General features: G+C 24.3%; 2 protein-coding genes across 2 annotated transcripts in view; both read left to right on the top strand.

The window, feature by feature from the left end:
- Positions 1-2553: 2553 nt before the first annotated feature.
- Positions 2554-3398, top strand: LOC112599886 (36.4 kDa proline-rich protein-like). The gene is made up of 2 exons (XM_025346960.1): positions 2554-2760; positions 3162-3398. Exons 1-2 carry the CDS (start codon positions 2554-2556, stop codon positions 3396-3398), a joined length of 444 nt encoding a protein of 147 aa, XP_025202745.1.
- A 5344-nt stretch (positions 3399-8742) lies between these two features.
- Positions 8743-22302, top strand: part of LOC112599890 (nesprin-1-like) — a 76356-nt gene continuing 62796 nt past the window's right edge. Inside the window, 6 exon segments of the mRNA XM_025347014.1 lie at positions 8743-9102; positions 16915-17235; positions 21702-21763; positions 21825-21920; positions 21991-22074; positions 22150-22242. Of these exon segments, the coding sequence (XP_025202799.1) occupies positions 8952-9102; positions 16915-17235; positions 21702-21763; positions 21825-21920; positions 21991-22074; positions 22150-22242 (807 nt within the window). The 5' untranslated portion in view covers positions 8743-8951.

Below are 22302 nucleotides of genomic sequence, written 5' to 3'. Positions count from 1 at the left end.
TCGATAAACAATTTAGTATAATATATTATATTATATAGATATACGAAAAATGATTCTGAAAGAAAACTCATAGACTGCTTCTATAAACATGTTATTATATATTTGTAATGTCAAATATTTTAAGTAATTTATTTTTCTATTAATAATATTTTTGGTTAAATAAGTTTTATCAAAAAAAATCTTATAGGTATACTATATTATAAAATAGGTATTTATTAAAAATTATAATCATATTTTATATCATATAATATAATTCACTGTTTTTATTAATTTATAACTTATTATAAATGAATACTGATATTAATATCGGTATTTATACTTATACATTTAACATTTAACATTTAATAACATAAAATAAATTTAACTACTTTTTTTTTTTAATGTCAATATGTAGTAAATAATAATTTATGCAGTAATGAAAAGTTTAAGTTCCTTCTAATAACATTGCTGAATTACAAAACATAACTTAAATCTTTATTTTTCATATAAATATCCGATTTCATTGTCATTTAAACTTGAAATGTCTGTAAAAAAAATGGATATAGGTTAATGTATTATTAAGACTTTTAGGGGTTATTGTAAGAACAGCTTATGAAGAACCTTATATTAAATTTCAAGTTAAACTATTAAAATTTAAAATGTCATGTATAGCTTGAAATTAATCTAAACATTATGAAAAATTCTTTTGTATAATATAGAAAATGATTATTTTAGTAAAAGTGAGATGTTCGAAGTTTCTACAATTAATTAATACTTTTGAGTGATTACAAAATAATTAAAGTTGTAAGAGAATAAATTTTTATTACACGTTTAAAATGTTTGAATATCCAATATCGTAAAAATCAATAGCCACTCATAAAACATTTTATGGGACTTGGCGATAAAGTTTTTTTTTTTTAATTTTCAGTAAAAAATACTTATATGGAATCTTGCATTCAATTATAAGCTTAAAAGTTTTATGAATTTTTAACTACAAAATATTTTACAAATTTTCGTGACCTTGATGAATTCTATAAGTATTTAACTATAAACGTTTTGAAAAAAATTGTGAATATATATTTGTGATATTTTTAAATAGGGTAAAAAGAACTTATAAAAAACTGCATATCAAATTTTAAAGCTTCTTCACAGAAAAATAAAATTTTATCTAAAAAAAATTAAAAAAAAAAATTTTCAAAGTTCTATAAATAACACAAAAAAGTGCCAAAATATATTTAAGCTATAATAAGTCTAAAAACACGTATATAAAATGTAAAATTCATAAACATAAATACCCTATTCAATAAAAAATTCAAGTTCTTATAGTTTTTTATTTTTAAATTACATAAAAAAAAGAATCTATTTCGTTAAAAATATAATTTAACGTAAACATTTCGGGGTTTTATAATATTTTATAATATAGTTTTCTCGATCATGAGTATTATGAATTTTATCTTTTTAATTTCATAGTAGCATACTAGCATCTATATTCAATTGTCTACAAACCCCCATTAAAAGTAAAATTTAAAACTGTTTTACTGCGACTCCAATAAGTGAATAGTAATGACTTAAACTACAATTTAAAATACAAAACATACATTTTAAAACCAATACATTTATCACTCCACTCAGAATCTAAAGTTAACGATTAAACTAAAAATATATTATGTTAAAATGCAAATAGAACAAAAATAGTTTCAGCTAATCGTTAATTATTATATATATATATTTATTATTATTGCATTCGTATTCATGTCATGTGCAGAATATCAAGTATTTTAAAATAAAATTAAACATGTGGTGACTAAAATGGAAGTATATTAAAATAAGTTAATAACTATGTCTTGTTAATAAATTATAAGAATTAAGAACTATTGTGTTGCGATAAGTATATAATAGTAGAGTGTGAGTCTTGGTTCTTAGAATCATATAATTTATTTATCAGTGGTTTCTTACTATAATAGTTATTAATTAGTAAAGGAGAAAATAATAAGAATGCCTTTTCCCAGGCACCCCTGCCTTGAAAAAATTATTAAATTTCTTGCAATACAATTTTCTACACAAACGCTGATAGTCAAACTCATAATAGCAGGTCCAAATGTAAGCAGTGTAAAGTGTAGCACATTAAAAGGGTCCCGGTTTTCTTCCAAGGTTGGGATCAGCATGTTTATGCACCTAATAAACAGAAAAATCTTAAGGAATTTTATTGTCGTTCTGTTGTGTATATTTTTATCAAAAGTAAATATATTGCTATACTGATTAATATTTAATTTAGATATAAATATCAACTTAGGTACATACATTTAAAATTAAGAAAATAAAATATTGTGTTTATACATTATAATATTAATATCATGATATTTATATAAATTTTTTTTAGTTCAATATAACAGTAATACAGTTATTATTAATATGACCACGTAGGTCGCGGGTATAAGTTATTAGTTATTACTAATAACTATTAAGCACAACGTGTAGAGTATAACTAATAATATTATAATATGAAATGATTAATAAGTAATAATACATTATTATTATATCACTGTTTTAGGTTAATTTTATCCATTTTGCGTAATGTCAAGACCTCCAGCACATCCTAAAGGCTGGGCACCAGCACCATCGGTGAATTCTCCGCCTGTGTCTTTCAGACCTGCGACTCCAACACGACACTCGCCGATCCACCGTCTCCCACCACCGTACATTCCTTGCCCAAAACCGATGAGACCCACATCATCTCCATTGCCTGCTACTGTACCACAACCTTTTAGATACCCATCACCGGTAAATTTCACATTATTTTATTACAGCAGAGTATTGATTTTATTTTGTTTAGCATTACTATCATACCATTTTTATTTTTATGAAAAGATATGATATTCGACATATTTTATGCAGCTTCGTTATAAAATTATGAATTAAACTATAAGTTGTACTTTGAGTCAATAATGTTTTGACTTCTTTATAATATATGACACACTAATACTAATATGTAATAATGAAAAAATATTAGACCAGTGCTGATTTTATACGAAAAATAAAATATTGAATATTTTTTATAAACTTTACAAATTTTATCGATGCTTTTAGATTTCAAAACTATTTACCTTAGTGGCACACGTCTGAACTACGCCTAGTACCTGCTATGCATCACACTTTTTAATTATTAATTTTTATATTTTAAGTGCCCATCACCGCAAGTATATGAACCGTCTACATCAATGCCGTCGTATAGACCTCGAGAATTTGTGGTACTCGAAGCTCCGTCACCGCAACAGTGGTCAGACGAAGAAAATATGACCGATGGTCGTTCAACAGCGGAAATAATTGCGCAACAATCACAGGATTATGTTGATGAAAAATTAGCAGAATATCAGGCTACAATTTACATGCTACAAGGTAATAATGATAAAACATCCTAAGGAAAATATGTTTTTTTTGTAGTTATGATTTTGATGAAAAATTCCGTGTGCAATTAAACCCTTAAAAAGTTTTTAAACGGCTTATATAGTAAGAGAAAACAAACCTCTTGAACTTATAGATTTCAGAAATAATTATACACTCTTTTTACTATTATCTATTACTTATTAGTTATTAAGTAGTTATTAAATGGTTGGTAACCTTTTCTATGGTCATAAAGGTTTATTACTTACTTTCTATAACATTGCAAATGATTAACAATAACGATTTTAATATAACATAAACGTCCTTTAGACATTTACCAATAAATGCCTATAGCATATGCAATTTTATTTAAACCGTGTCATATTTAAACAAATCAAAATATATTTCACAAAAGTTTATTTTATACTGATACATTTAGATCTAAATTACATACTTTTAAAAACTCAGAAAAGGCTATCAATAACTTATGACTCTATTTTAATTCCATATTTTAAGCCATTAAGTAATATTTATTTGTAAGTCATAAGAAATATATTTAGTAGTGACGTATTTACTGTCTACCATAAACATATTATTCCCACATATTTTCTTGATCTTATAGTTAAATAAAAACAATATTAAATTAATGGTAAAAATGTTTTTACGATAATAATAAAAAGAATACTTGGTATCACAATATAGATAAAGAATATTATAAAAAATTAAGAATTGTGAAACTCCTCTAATAGCTTATTAGAATTATTTATTTCTGAAATCATTTTTAACCAACATATAGATACAGGTTAAATTATTATAGGTAGTAGGGTGATTTGTGATCTGCAATTAGTATATTGTTTATATTTTAATAATCATCATTATCATATACAGATACTTATTTTTTAGCTTTTTATAAAGTCTTATACATTTATTCGTTATAATTTCAACAATTCAACCCTTTTCAACCAAAAAAAATAATAAATCATAATCTACCATATAGATATATAAATATGTTGATAAATTATAGCTGAAAAAATAGACTTAAAAATATTTTTCTTTTAAATAAATCATTATACAGTTAATAATTTAGGATAATTATTTATTAGTTATTATTAAACAATCATCATTCATCATTTAAACATTTATTAAATAAATATAGTATATTTACTATAAGTAAAATAATAGATGCAGTAGGTACAAATAGGTGTTATTGTATTAACTATTTATTATTCGTGACGTTATTTTAATCATAACAGGAATTTAACTCATAACAGCTACAATTATTAAATATTAATCACTTATAAAACTGTTTAAGCAACATAATCATCAAATCGTATGCAATTTAAGCCACATCAATAATTTCTCTTCACTTAATGCTAAACATTTGAATCAATCAAATTTACCTACCAGTCACCATAATATCATATCCATTTAATATAAGACTTTTATTATTACAAATAGGTACTAATAAACTATTTACGTTTATGAAAATATTTTTTTTCATAACTTTAAGTCGTTAAAAAACTACATTTTATTAAGTCAAATATATTTTTATTGTCATTATTTTTACTTTTTTTTAAAGCCAACATACAATTTTAATTTCTTATTAAATAGCTAAATATTTTTTTGAATACTGTATGTGTTTAAAATGTATGTTATTATTTAAAAGAGTAAAAAAACTTAAAAATTAGTAACAATAAAAATAGTAAAAATATATTTTTTCTAAAAATAGATTGAATATTTTTGGATTATGTTGTTTATAGACATATTATTTCTCAAGTAAATTTCTTTTACTTAATTCACTGTTGACCCCGATCGTAACTGATATAGCCACTAGCCAGTAACAACTGTTAGACTACCTTTTCATAACTTGATAAAAGAAAAAACTTATGATAGTCATTCGTCTAGTCTTCTAACTTCGTAAATAAGTACCTATTATACCAATATATCATTAATTTAAATTTTTATTATTTTTTTCTGTCTATTCCTTATATTTTACTCTAATATTTTAAGATAATTATCGTGATAAAATGATACACAAAAAAAATATTTAACTGAATATATTTTTAAATGATTAATAATAATAATAGTTATGATAAACAACATCTAACACTCACTGATTACTAATTAAATTTAATGTTGAAATAGTAAAAACAGTATTCATAATTAATGTTAAATGTTAAATTGCTGTTGTATGTTCACACTTCACAATTTATAACATTATTAATAAGCAATGAATTCAATTTATTCTTAGTTTGATTAATCCAACAGAGATAAAAATATTATAAATATTATAACTATATGTCTGTACCTACAATAAATAGGTACGAGTAATTATATAAAATAATTAAATAAAACTTTATTTGAACACGTAATTATTTGATTTTTTTCATAATTTTTAAAAATTTTAATAACATCATGTTTAAATTGTAAATAAATATTATTCATAATGTTTTAATACATTTTCTTAAAATCGTTGAATCATCTAATATATGAATGTATTATTTATATCATTCTTTATCTTTATTATTATTTATTATATTGACCTAATAATGAAAATTAAATAGAACATTTGGGGAATAACACTATTATACAGGTACATATATTGCAGCTAAAATACAAACAATATAAATTGTTCCCCTACCATTGGTTTTTTTTACCGGTTTGTCTATACGGTACACCAAGCACAAGGTTGTTATTAGTATGAGTACTCCCACGTTTGCTAAGTCTTATTCGTTGCGCAGAACAACAATATTCGTTGACAGCTGTAGCATGATCATTACAGCGCGGCTGATGTGTGAGAGACAAACTGAGGCCACACAATTGTCTGTCGCATTAGTGAAGGCCACATTATTATACATATATTTTAAGCAATATATTATAATATTTCTTATTAGGTTGTATCATTATTTATTAGTTTCAATATCATTACGTGTATGTAATATATTGAATTTCATGAAATAACACTTTTTAAATTACATTAAAATCTAAGTAGGTAGGTATTTGTAAATAAGATTTTACGGTTTTATATTTAAAACATACAAACATCAGAATTTGAATAAATTTATTGTTAAATAAAAACATTAGATAATCCTTTAAAAATAAGATTAGTTTTTTTGTTTTTATTAAACTTTTTACTACAAGTTTTGACTATTTATCACGATTATTATACATAGAAAAAACTTGAACACACTTGCCGGATACACATCAATACATCATATTATTATAACGAATATTCCAGACAAACTGAATAGCAACACTGAATAAAAATAATTACTCTCATCAAATCCGTCAAAAGTCAAAACAAAATGCACACTATAATTTTTTTAGCCACCAAAAGTTCGTAAATAATATTTATATATATATATATATATATATATATTATATAGACAATAATTATACAAAATGACGTCAAGTACTTTAATAAAATTAGGTCGAGTCATACGTAATAATAAATAATAGTAATAACTCGTGCGCGGTCATAGTAGGCTTAATATAATATTCTTTGATCGTATTAAATTACTTGCAGTGTTATTAATATCTGGATCCAATATTTTAAATTAAAAAACACACATAAACAGAGAATTTAATTATCCGGACACGTTTAGTTTAGAGTGTTTAGACTCGTGGTAGTCGCAGTGATAACAGAGTCGAATGTTTACCAGATCAATATAATAATACACGAACGTTGTGTATTTTACTATTTACGTCTGTATACTGTATAGTGTATAGTACTCGTAGCGTTTTTGGGGTCATTATGCACCGCAAACACGTGGTTCGACGGCGGCGGTCCTGCGCTTCGGCGAAAGTGAAACTTTTATTGACGTTACACCGGTCTTAGGCCCGGCACTCGGCAGTGTGTACACGAACAACAACGGTATAATATCCGTGCAAAAACACGCAACTCACGAAACATGTGTTAGTCAAAATGCCTAGATCGAAACCCTTATAACACAGACCGAGTCGTGCTACGATGGTGAAAAACACAAAAAAACATTTAAATCTTATAATATTATTTTTAAAACAGTATAGTGCTGACGAGTTTATATTACATACGTTATGTTTACTATAGTTTCGATTCAACGACAAATATTGTACGTCCGGACTCCGGAGGCCCGTGAGTAGACGACCTTGTTATTGATAACGCAAACGCGTCTGTATCATGAATCAAAATTACTATTTTTTATTAAACGTATACTTACGTTTTAATGCTATGTTTTCATATTTTTTTAATCATTTAGTGCGATGGATTTTTATTATTGTAATTAAAATTTTATAAAACTTCAAATTTTCTCCGTCGTATTGTCAGCCTAAAACTAAAAAATAGCTGTTGAAAAATGTATTAATTTCATTTTATGAGTAGGACACGGTAGCTTGGTTCGTCATACCTCCTCAGTCGAAGTAATCATTCAAATTCGTTTCCCATTTAAAAACGCAATGGATTCGGTAATTTTCGACAAAGTAATATTACCGACGGTTTCGGACTAATCGGTATGTTCACGCTCTAATTATTATCATCGCCCTCACTGCAATTTGTCACATTTGAAATAAATTTAAAAATTATATCATTTATGCTTTAAATATACCCAAGAAACCATTTATTATATATATGTATATATTTGCATTCTGGGCTGTATGTATAGGTTCTAAATTAAACAATCGTATAGAAATATAAAATTAGGTATTTAATAAGTATTTAAATTTAGTATTTCTTTTTAAATAATTACTGAAAGCTTCTACAAAAACTACTATTTTCTACACAGTTTTCTTATGGTATGTGATAACAAATACTTAATCATATAAAATGTTAAAGCAATATTATTTCTGTCAAAAAAACAAAACTCTTGGTGATATTTTGATTAAATCAAAAAAAAAAAAAAAAATACCAATTTAGATACTTAAATGCCACTGATTTTATTTCTCCATTATAAAACTCTACTAAATCAATTTAATGAGATGTAAAATATTAGTAAAAGTATTTGTATGTTCCGCGTTATACATTTTTCATACAATTCCGCATTTCCGTCTATTAACAACAAGTTATATTGTTATAGTATCATCATTGTATTATTATTATTACTATTATTACACATTGGTTGCTAACTACTAGAAGTGGGATGTGTGAACATAAGAGGAAACAATAATATTACATTTTTCCGACTTTCCGCGATTATAACAAACGTCTAGTAACAGTAAACGTTGAGCAGTTACTAGTAACTAGTAAGAAATGTTGTGCAATGTGTTAGGCATTTCGTCTCATATATCTTGATGAATTTGATTAATGGGGCAACACTGCAAAACATCTCGTGTAGAACCGGCGTTCTACACTTTGAACCGGTTCTCCGGCAGTCTGGCGATCAGTCGACAGTTGTTGCGTACCTACTGCTGTAGTCTGATTGCATGTTATGCTCCGCCGTCAATGTGTAACAATGTGTCGTTAGTTTATTTATGAAATCTACTTAAATAATTAATGTTTGAAGCTATTAATTTTTACCATATATTATACACTTTGTAAATTGGTTTGAAAACCTTATCGAGTGCAATTTATAAAGAAAAGTGATAATATGTGTTGAAGGTGGGGAAGAGGTTTTAACATGGACAGGCCCAAGAGGCCTTTTTTTTCGTTAAAAACGACGAAAAAAGATGAACCATCGTCACAAGATAAGGTGCCTACGAAAAAATCGTTCAAGGATAAAGTAGATTTTTTTGAAAAATCTACAGATTCTAAAGATAGTCAAGATGCTGGTAAATTTCGGAATAATTTTAATTACTTTAGTATACTATTGTCCTCTGTAGAACGACTGTGATCTAACGTATTGGTACATAATTTATTATAAGCTATACAATATATTAAATATGATACATGTCATTTTGTAGTGGCATCATATCAACATATTTTAGATTCTGTTATAAAAATGAAAATATTGAAATATTATTACAATTATTATCATAATGAAATATTATACTGAATATCAAGTATATTGCTTTGTAGCAGGGATGGGCAACTCAAAATTACTAGAAGGCTACTTATTAGAAAATAAAATCTAGAAGGCCAGAACATAGAAAGCAGAAACAAAAAAAAGGTCATTCAAAACATACATTTTAATTAGCATTTATTTTGTTTTTAATATGAATTTTTAATTTTAAAATTGTTATGATGTAATTTGAAAATCTAACACGAGTCAGATAAAAATGTTCGCGGGCCGCCAGTTACCTTTCTACTTTATAGCGTTGTGTGGGAGTTTTTTGAGTAGAACTATCATGTAATTTTTACCTGTATTAAAAAGGAAAATTTACATAAATCGTAAATATTAGAATTGCTTATTTAAGATATCCTTGTAATACTCTAGAAAATTATAAAAAACATCAGAGGAAAACGTCTTTAATTTATAGTCTATCCATGAGAGTTAACACAGTCATCTGTTATTCAGTTGTTGTAATTTAGAAAGTTATTGAGACTCGAAATTTTAATCAATTATTCATTTAATAGTATTGTTTAAATATAGTTGAGTCGTGACTCGTGGTATAATTTCTTACACAATTTTAAATATTTTTGGGTTGAAAAATAACAACTTTTTTTTTATAATAAAATAAAGTGTGAACTACCTACCTAGTTTATCTATACTTGTTTTACTAATTTCTAGAATGACATAATTAAACCATTTTTATTACATGATAATGATAATAATAATAATAAAATATATTATAATTTTAAAAAATAAATATGAATAATAGAAATTATGATTTTTAAAAAGACAAATTTTATAATAGTAATAGCTATACATAATTCATAAGTAAATTAATGTAAATGGATACCTTAAATTTTAAATGGTAGTACCTACCGTGTGTGTTTAGAGTGTATTCGATATGATATAATTTTACAGTAATTTATAATACTTATAAATTTAGTATCGGTATAATACCATTATTTTATAAACAATAATTAGTTAGATACTATTTTTAAAATTATTTATTAATTAATATGTATTTAATTTAATAATATTTAAAACCTATATTATATACGATAAAAAGTTATAAAATTAATAACAATATAATTTAATTAATTGTCGATCGTTATACACTTATACGGTATAATTATTATATTATATGTTTTAATCAACAGATACAACAGATAGATAAATAATAAATTATTACATAAATGTTGTACATCATAATTTACTAACACCTATCAATATTTCAAATGGCTTTATGTTTGATTTAAAACAATTTAGTTTTTAATTTTTTGAAGTAAAATAATAAAAATTAAAAAAATAAAAATACTAATTATTAATCGCGAATTAAGCTCTACTTTTTCGACTTCAAAAATGACTTAAATGTAATTTCAGTTTAAAAATTGTCTTGAAAATGCAACATCCTTTTAATCTATGTCGAGCAATCATTAATTGTATACTTAAAAACATCAATAATAGCATAATAAAACTTTCACATTATTAACTATGTATTTTACAAGGTTCTGTACTATGTTAAAATTATAATTTTAAAATAGCTTAATATGAGTAATGACTAATGAGTATACCTAATTTTTTTTTTATTAGTTTACCTATAAAATATATATTTATAATCTAGTTATAAATGATTTTAAGTTGGATAATTTGAATAACAAAAATATTTTGTGTATAATTCTAAAATATATTTTATAAATACATAATTGTTGAATTATTAGTATTATTAGTTATTACTTATAAATACTGATTAGTCTGATTAAGATAATAGAGTACTATCTTTTTTTTTCAAAAAAGAAGTAAACTTATTATTATACCAATATATAAATCATATAAATATATCTAACAGGTTATAAAACCGGTTATAAGTATGTATTTGTCTGTGTAGACTATAGATGAAGGTATTGGAAATTATCAGGTATTTTCCCATTTATACTGCATATTTTTTTTATTTTTTCGCAATTGAAAATTTGATATTTTCTATAACATCGTCATTCAAATTATTATTATTTTTTGAATTAAACAATGGTTAAACAATAATCAAAAAAATACTTTTTTGATTAATAAGTCATCCAAATATTAAACTCACTGTTAGTTATCATAAATTCAATATTTTAATTAAAGAAATGTAAAATTACGAATTAATTTTAAATATATTATGAACTTATCGTAATATTTCTTCTCGTAAATGTAGTTGTATAGTTTAAACGACCTTTAATTTTGTTGATAAAATAAATAAAGTTAATAAAAGCAACCATTTAAAGTATTCGCAATAAAAATACAATAATTAGAACTATTTATCATTAATATCTAGTAAAAAACTAAATTTATGATTAGATAAAATAATATTTTCAATTCGTGGATTAAAAAAGGAGAAAAGTAGGTGATCGACTCTAATGAACAGTGAATAACGAGTTTACCTCGTCATTGAAGAAGTTGCGGTAATGTAGGTGTTAAATTTGAATTCAAATGGATCATTGTAAATGAAAAACGATTCTGAGCAAAGACGATCAGCCTTTATCACTATTATATTATAATTTAATTTACCTACTATTATAGTAATTAAATAAATTTTCCCAAAAATGTTGCATTTATCGTTTTATTATATCATATATTTTGTTGTTATTAACTTTTAAGTTAATACTGAATCAACATAGAACGGTATAAAATCTTATAAATTAATTTCAATATTTTGGAAATATCATTGTGATATTGTATATATAAAATATAATTATGTATGTACTTACGTAAAATCACATGAAAAATATTTTTGAATCACAACAAATTAAAACCTAAAATCATCATATATAGTTTAAAAATCTAATCACGTCCAATTTGAACTTTAAAAATGTCTAAAAAAAAAAATTGTGTTAATATATTTATTTACATTTTTTGGTTTCAATATAAAGTACTTAAGAGGAACCTTGTATTAAATTTTTAAAAATTAGGTATGAATATTAAAAACTTTTAACTATAAAACAATATGTAAATTTTCACAATTTTGTTAGGATTTGTCAAAATCAAACACTATTCAAAAGTTATGAACAATTTTGTATTAAATTTTTAAGATTTTTGATCAAGCAAAACAATTTTAATCAACAATCTTTTTTTTTTTTTTTAATCCTGATATTTTTAATTATTAAGAAAAGCTAGTACCTACTCGGAATGTTGAAGTTGAAAAGTTCATTTTTTTTATACAATTAAAAGTGTTTACCTACATTATTGTGATATTGTGATAAAAATACAACATAAATTATAAGTATCTATTTATATCGTACACATTTAAATTCTGAAACTAAATATCATAAATCGGTAATCACATAGTCATTAATCTATGGGAGAATTAACTGTATAATATATTGAATACTAAATCACCCATTGTTTTGGGTATTATTTAATTGTTTAATTTCATAAAGCTTACACTTTCGCTTATTATTATCGAAAATTCTTTTGTATTTTGATAGATATTTCAATAGGGACATTTTACTAAGTGATAAACATTCAACACAACAATACGTATTGTATACCTAACCTATATTTTTACATTATTACAAAAAAATTTATGAAATAGGTTGTAAAAAAAAAATCTGATCCATCTTAGGTTATTAAAACAAAATATCTCTCCCAAATATAAGGTACCTATAATATTGTACACGTTTATCATAATTATTATCAGTTGTTGTTACAGACTTGAGTCTATATTAAAAAGAAAAATTTTAGAAGAACATTTAAAATGTTATAAGTTATGACTTATGAGTTTACGATTATTATAACAGTTGTAAACTTGTAGAATCCCGTGAGGTTTACGAGATTTGTAGTGATATGGTCCTAATGACAACACTAACAATAGTATGTATAATGAATTATATTAAACATATTATTCTTAGTTTATCTATGCAATCCGTAATTGTTCAATTTTTAGTTTTCTCTTATCGATTTTTAATGTTTAAGTAATGATTTAAAACTGATCACCAAACAGTACACGACGTCTAGCCTATATAGTTCATACGGATTACGACTTATGACCTATTTAATCCAGATATATTAGGCGTCCTCGCATCACTACAGTATAATATTACGTATTCTCTTAATTATATTGATAGTTACACACACAATATTTAATTAACCGATTATTATTTATCATACTACCTATTTGTTTATCTAACTATACAAAGTAATAGAATTCTATAGAATAGTATCTACATAATATTATATATCATATAATATATACGTGGCTGCTCAGTCCACCAAAAATTATTATAAACAATACAACAAGGTGTAGTACTTGAACACAATTTTTTTTCCTTTCATTCTAGAAATGGTGTTATTTTAACTGAAGTAGTAACTTTCATAGTATGCGTACAGTTAAATTCATCAAAAGTATTTGTTATTTATGTGGTTATTATTTAAATAATTAAATATTCAATTGTATTTCTTAAAGCTTTCAAACAATTTCAACTTTAAGATAGGAAATAATATTCAATTATTTGTTTAATAATTATTGTATGTAATGAAATAAAAATGTAATTTTAAAAGAATTTATCAATAAACGATATGTTTAAGTATTACATTTTGCTAAGAAATAATAATAATAATAATTTTATTTCAAACTATAAATAGATATTTGATCTTGTACCCAAAACATATAAATAGATTTATTATTTTTCTTAGAAAATGACTATAAATATTAGCATATTATTCTTTATTGATTCAAATATTAAAAAAATAAAACAATCAATTTAATACAAAAATTATTCTACAATTATGTTTCTATCATAATATTATAATAAGGTAGGTATACTATCTGAGTAAATGTTTGCAACCGTCACCTTAAATTATTGTTTAAGTCAATGGTTTACTGATTTACTTTTTTTTTTTTAAGTGCAATCTACAATCTATACCACTTGGGCACAATAAGTAAACGTGATAGAGATTAGTTGTGTACAAATTTTATAAAAAAATACATTATATCCTTAATAACATTTATACATAATACACGAATTTTTTTATAAAGCAGCCACACATTAGTAACACTTTCAATTTGCTATTTTATTATTTTTTTTATTTATTTATTTATTTAATTAATATTAGATGCTAACAGTTTACGACATTATTTTCGTTTTTAACCTATCGGGGAGTTACCGGGGATTGTAGAATTGACAAGATTTTTGATAAGAGGATTGGGATGAGATAAACTGCGGGCATGGAAACGTTTATAATATGCTTTAGCTTCTTCGTAAACTAAAGGCATTTTAAGTTCTATATGTTAATGTAGTTAGAGACATAAGAAGGGGCATTTAATAATTTGCGAAGTACAATGTTTTGGAATGATTGGATTTTATTAATGTTGGGTTTTTTTTTTTTTTGCATTAGGCTATATGTCCAAGTAGGTTTTAGTAGTGATTTGTAAATAAGTAGTTTAGTTTTGATGTGGTATATTTATTATCGTTGATGAAATTTTTTAGAAAGCGTAGATGTAGGTTTAGGTTTTTTCTTTTGGATTTAATATGCTGGGCCCAGGTCAGCCTTTTATCATGGGTCAAATCAAGATATTTAATATTCGAAGCACTGGGAATTAAAGTTTTATAAATAAAGACATCAGTGCATGGAGTAAGTCTAAGGGTAAACGTCGAATGTATAGATGGATTTATTTATTTTAAATGTCCAGTCGATGTACTACTTTTCCATAAGATTGAGGTTAGATTGGAGATTTTGAGTTGCAACGAAGGGATCAGAGTGTATAGATAAAATTGCTTTATCGTCTGCATAGTCGGCAATCAGTGTATTAGGTATGGTTAGTCTGGGGCAAAAATACTGTAGAGAATAGGGGAGAGGATACCACCTTGCGGGACACCAGCAGTTATATTGGTTATGGAAGAAAAATTATCACCAACACGAACTTGAAAGTGGCGATCTGAAAGATACGACTTAATAACAGCGAAATATAATGTAGGATGAAGAAACTTTTTTTAATTTATAGAGAGGCCGTCATGCCATACCTATCAAAAGCCTGAGAGATATGCAGAAATGCACTTATATAGTAAGTTTTTTTTCCAGTGAGTAAGATATGGCGTCAACAACTCTGTGAACCTGTTGAATAGTAAAGTAAGAAATGCGAAATCCAAATTGAGAATCAGGAAAAATGGATTTTTCAGTAATACATGGAAGGATACGTTTTAGTATAAGTTTCTTCAAAATTTTAACAAAAAACGGGAGTAAACTTAAAGATCGAAATTTATTAAATCAGGTGGCTTATTAGGTTTTGACACTAGGATGATGGTAGAAAATTTACTGATTTACTAAAACTTTAAAAAAAAAAAAAATTGCTCTATACTAAAATATATATTTTTGATTGTATAAAGTACAAGGCGTTTAATATATTATATACCGTATAAGTACGTCTTTGTATAGTAATAAAAACTATAATAACTATAACAGATAAGATAATTATACAATTTTATGAAAATATTTTTAGTTATAAAAAATTAGTATATTTTTTTCTAACAAAATGTATATTTTGACGCAAACTGCCATGGATACGATCGTTGTTTATTGTTGTCCTACAAAATTGGTGTTGTATTTAAGACGTGAAAATACCAAAAGCAAATTTTAGTGTATAATATATTATGTTTGATTTTATTAGATCGAAATAATAATATTATGATAATTATATTATTAATTATTATTACTATACGCAGTCACTCATTTAATGGTCGGTAGTCGTCACCAAAACTAGTCGTGGCCTTAGTCGTTGGTCATACGTAGCCACATATCTACATATCTATAGTCAAACATATTATTAACATGTTTGAGAGTTTAGTTAGAATTTAGGTGATTAAAAGTATATTATTAAAAATATTGGTAATTGTAATATAGTTTATAATTTTATAAATAAAAATTTGTAAATACAGTAGACGCCGCTTATAAGACTTACTTTGGGACCAGCACAAAGTGAGTCTTATAACCGAATGAATCTTATAGGCGAAGTGGAAAAAAAAATTAATTACGTATTTATAAATTTTATTTTACTACATATTTTGCTTTGATTTTAATACATTAACACATATTACATATTACATACTTTATTATTGAATAAATTTAATAATCCCGATAAAAAAAACTAAAATTATAATCGTTATAATTATCGTTGCGATAAATGTGAACTTTTATCTGCGATAAAAATTATTATACGTTATAAGATACCAACAGAAACTAGAAATAATCAACACGAATATTATTTCATTTTTCAAACCCAATTTATTTCTAAATTATAACCAAAAAAGTTTATTTTCTACTATTTATTTTACGAAATTTGAGTCTTATAACCGAAGTGTTGAGTCTTAAAACCGATTTTTTTTTTAATGTATTTGAATACGTTCCGACCGTTCCAGACGATTTTGAGTCTAATAAGCGACTGAACCTTATATCCGTGAGTCTTATAAGCGGCGTCTACTGTATATAGGAAAATTTTTTTTCCACAAAAATATTTAGATATTTGACAATATAATATATATAATATATTATGGCCAATCAATGATCACAGTCGTAATGAAAACAGAAATAAAATAAAACTGATATAAAATTTACTAAGTAGCTGTAGGTGGCGAGGGATTACGTGATGGGTCGGGTGATGAAACGTTTGAACAAGTACTCGAAGAACGCGATGTATACACAAAAGATGGCCGAAAAAAGGGTAAAATGGTCATCGTGAACATGATAACAGTACACAAAAGTGTAAAAACTATAAGTTCCCCTGAAGCGGCAATCCCTGTAGTCAAACATTCGTTATCATTTGATCAAGAAGGTTCAATGAGCAGGTCTTCGTCTAGAGATAGTCTATCGTCCCCGAATACTTGGAGAAAATCTTTCGTCGGTACTCGGTCACAATTTGACTTACATATTGAAGAAATAAAAAGTAAGCAATATCTTAGAATATTAGATGTTTAAAAAAGATTATTCATATCTATAGTTTTTATGAATAAATAAAAACACTATACCTGTATAATATATATATATATATATTGTACAATTATTTTCTATAAAATAATTTATATAGCTTGTTGATATCTATACAACTACTGAATTACCTAAATTAGGATTTTTAATATTTTTTAATTTGTTTATGTATTCTTCGAGGAATTCTACAACATACATACATTACGTTTTTAAAACAAAATACACATAGATTAGGCTTATTCAAAGATACCAATATCTCTATGTTAAAATATTAATCTGATTGATTCTTGCCTGAAGTTTATTTTAGATTTATCAAACTAGTATTTTTTTTAGCTAATTTAGATCTATATAAGTGAAACAACAAAATTACACTTGTCGATTAATTTATAATATATCGGAACAATATTTATATATATATATAAATTAATAAATTATATAATATATTATTATAAGTACTTGGATTATCAATTAATTTAATAATTATTACCTTTGCTATCCAATGATAATTTTTATTATTTGCTTATAACAGTACACAAGTTTTATAATAACCCTAGTCAAAAGCTAAGATTGAGTCGTTAGGTATTAAAATTGAAGTTTTAAAATTTTCCAAAAATACTTTTTAAAATACACTGTAATTTTTAAAAATGTGTTTTAATCCTCAACGCTATATAATATGATTTTGTAAAATTATAATTGCATAAGCTTTGTTTAATATGTACAAGCATGCGTAAATATATTTTTTTTATAAAATCACATTTTATATTCATCGTTAAACATGTATTCTTTAATAACATTACTGGGATTAAATTCTCTAAATGTAATCGTAAATTCGTAAGTACTGTTATATATATAGTAATATTACTATTCAATAACATTTGTGGTTTTTTTTTTTTTTATTCAGTTAATAGGTATCTACTATCTACCATTATTACTAAAATATATTAAAAGTCTTATTGTTACTAGAATTTGTTATTTTTTTTTTTTTTTAATTAATTTTATTCCACTTCCTGTCAAATAATCTGACATACATAACATCATAATATTATAAACCATATAATAAACGCCTGATTAAAAATCTAACCAGCACACCAATCTATTTATAGAGGTTGACATTAAAATAGCATCAAAAAAGTTTAATCGATTTCAATGGACTTTCATAAAATACATTTTATGCAGTTTATTTGTTATCTTATTTATAGCCGCTGCCCCCGGATAAAATAAGCTATTGTGAAATCATTCACTGTCCAGTTATTTAGCCAACATAAATAAAATTATTTGAAAGTTCAAATGATGTACACTTGTCTTGTGAACACATTTTTGAAATATGGTAACGGTACCATATAAATTAAAATAATATCTATATGTGAATTTTATAAACCTTCAGTTATTTGATTGTCTAATTTAACTTTTAGTAAAACTATGATTTTAAGTTATACAATATTAAAACACTGATTTTTTAATAGATGAGAATTTAAGGCTACTTAAGCCACTCGTAAAAGTTGCTCTGCGTATTCAATTATTTATGTAGATACCTACTCTATGCCTTTACCTTTAGTCATATTAAATGTGAAGGAAACTCGTTATAATGTGATCACAATCAAAAATTTTTTTCTATAAACACAAAATATTACATTTTTATAAAAAGAAAATATACTTATAATATATCTATAGTATACAGTGTGTTCAAGAATAAAAGTAATATGAAATATATTAACACATTTATCTACACTGATTTAGTTTATTTTTTAATGTATTTATTTTTGAAAAATTATAATTTTAACTGTTTTTTTCTCTACGAGCATACATATATATGAATCAAAACACATTTTTGTGTTTGTATTTAAATGAGATTATTGTTTTAGACAACTGGCCTAATATATAATTTTTCTACCTTAAAAAATTGACTGATTTAGAGCGAGTTAAATTCAAGAAAACCGTATAAATTTACATGAACATAAACATTTTTAAATCGTAAGAAGACTGTTACAAAAAGAAAAAAAAAAATGCAATAAATTCGAATTGCAAAAAAAAAAGAATATTAACTTGCATCAATCAGTAAGTTCTTAGATAATGAAAAACCTTATGTCAATTGTTGAAAAACAATAATTATTTTTTAAAAGTAAGTAGATACCCATGCTTTAAAAAAATATTAAAAATTTGAAAATGAAATTAAAAACAAATAATATAGTAAATTTATTTGTATAATAAAAAATAATTTAATCAAATTCAAAGTCATTATTTTCAAATATTTCGTTTTACCTTTATGTTGAACACATTTTATGTATAGAAGATAGAAGATAAACTTAAATTACTATTTTTTTTAGAATTGCTGTTTCATATTTGGTGCTTTATTTATTTACTCAATTTTTTTAGTTGTTACAATTAAAACAAATTTATTTTTGAACAACAACCTATTTAATATATTGACTACTAATTTGCATATATATTACGTATTGGACGTAATTATTTAAACGTGTAATTATACCTTATCGACCATTTAAACCTGTTTAGATTATGATAACAGTTACAAATAAAGCTAGAAGTAACTATACCTATAGTTACTGTGAAATTAATACGCTTTTTATGTTACATTTATTGTCCATTTAAAATTAATACAAGATTACTGAGAATTTCAATAATATTTTAATAACTAATATAATATAATAAATGTATGTTTTGCTTATTCGCTAAATTTTTATTTTTGTATAAACAATTAATAATTTTTGTATATATATCATTTATACCTACTAATACTTTAAAATATTGATTTAATTTATAAAATTTTATCTAATAGTTTAAGAAAACCTTCCTTTATTAAATATTAATATTCATAAATTATAATAAAAAACCGGTTATTGTTATGAATTTAGTTTCAATAGAATATCTTGTGCCGAATTTTATAATTGTTTATTGTAAATGTAGTTTTTATTTTATTATTTTCATACAACCTAACCGTTATTGAATTTAATATCTATGTATTGCATGTCTGTGACTCGTTTCTTAGTGGTTTATTATTGAAAAAAGTTTTTAAACATCAAACAGTTACCGTTTATCTAATTAAAACACGTATTTAAAGCTCAAAGCTTTATCGTACATTTATATATATATCACTATATCAGGTGAATCCGTTAAAAGTAAACTTGGATAGGTACCTACATTGATTATAATCTAAATAAAACACATAGATTGTAACTTGTGGGTATGAAGGTTTAAAATAACTGATTAAAATATCAAAATATTCAAACTAACTATTCTTTGTCACTTATAAAATTTTTGAAGACTTATTCAACATAATGACCTTATTTTAACATATTATATACTTATTATTTATTTTATAGGTTTTGCACCCAAATTAACAAGAAATTGTAACACTCGTATAAAACTTGACCAAAATCTGAAAACCCGAAACCTGTAAATAATTTTTTTTTTCTTCAATAGGTACATAAATTAATCAAAATTCAAGTATAATATTTGAGTGTAATTCCGATAAATTAATTAATTTAATATTTGTTAAAATGTTTAAATAAATATATTTAATATATTCTGTTTATCATAAATAACTAATAAGTACTCAATACTTATATGAAAATAGACTCAAAATATAATTTTATTTATTATTGAAAACAAATAAACAATGATTTACTTTTTAAAAATTACTTCCTAGTTTTCATAAGTAAATAATCTATACAGTATAAATATTATAAAATAAAAATATATTTAGTTAGGTTCCAAATTATAAGTATTAGATATGTAATACAACTTAATTGTTTTCTGTTTTTAAATTATAACTATTATAGGTATAACTTCTATATTATTTTTAAATAAAAGTTCATTGTTATTTTTATACTGGATATATTGTTTATATAGCAGTAAACATTAAGAAATATTATAATTGTAAATATTAGTAAATTATTTTATTTTATATTTTTCTCCTTATTACATTTTTTAAAATGCATTAAAAAAAATAAGTTTTTCATTGTTTTATCAGCGTATTATTTTAAAATTGAAAATCTATTATTCGCATATTAATGTGACATTCTATTTATGGTTTATAACAACAACAATGGTTATTGTACCAGTACAGACTTGCTGATTATTTGGTTTTTGCTGTTACGCAAGACTTGTAAAAATGAAATTGTAGTGCGATATTCCTAAGCCGTTTAATATAATAGTATCGATTAAACATTTGTCCCTTATTGCATTATTATTATGTCAGTTCATATACCGGCACGGTGACAACCTGAAATAAAAACAAGTGATCTACTGTCCTATATATTTTATGTTTTTAAAACAATATTACAAATTGCAATTGCACACGGAATCTTTATGATTTCACTAGATTATATTTTATTTGAATAAAACAGCCTTAAGGCGCATGTAACTAATATCAATATGGTGTTCTTGTGTTTTGTACCTATTATATAGACGAGCAGGAAAGAGTACAGAAGAAGACCTTTGTTAATTGGATAAACTCATATCTAAGCCAAGTAACGTATATCAAAATATTCAATATTCGATCGTATAATTTTAATCATTATTATATTGTAGAGGATACCGCCATTGAAAATTGATGATTTGATTGAAGATCTTAAAGATGGTACTAAACTACTTGCATTGTTGGAAGTTTTATCAGGAGAAAGATTGGTAAACATCTATTAAAATTTAATTAAAATATAATCTTTAGGTACTAAAAAAAAAAAATAAAATGTTTAAGGCTATTGAGCGAGGTCGTAATATGAGGAGACCGCATTTTTTGAGTAATGTAAATTCTGCAATACAATTTTTACAAAGTAAACGAGTAAGTAACGATCTTTATGGATGCATCACATTAATTTAAGATTTTAAAAATTTGTATGTATATATATTTTTTTAGATCAAATTAGTAAATATAAATTCTGCTGACATAGTTGATGGGCGACCTCCTATAGTATTAGGGCTTATTTGGACTATAATATTATATTTCCAGGTAATAAAATTACAAATTATAAATTGTTTACTTTTTATTTTAATAAACTATTATAAAATT

Source organism: Melanaphis sacchari, unplaced genomic scaffold, assembly GCF_002803265.2.
Source record: "Melanaphis sacchari strain LSU unplaced genomic scaffold, SCAv2.0 Contig564_pilon_pilon, whole genome shotgun sequence".
NCBI lineage: Eukaryota > Metazoa > Arthropoda > Insecta > Hemiptera > Aphididae > Melanaphis > Melanaphis sacchari.
Note: the sequence above shows the minus strand (reverse complement) of the source record. Positions and strands in the feature narration are given on the sequence as shown.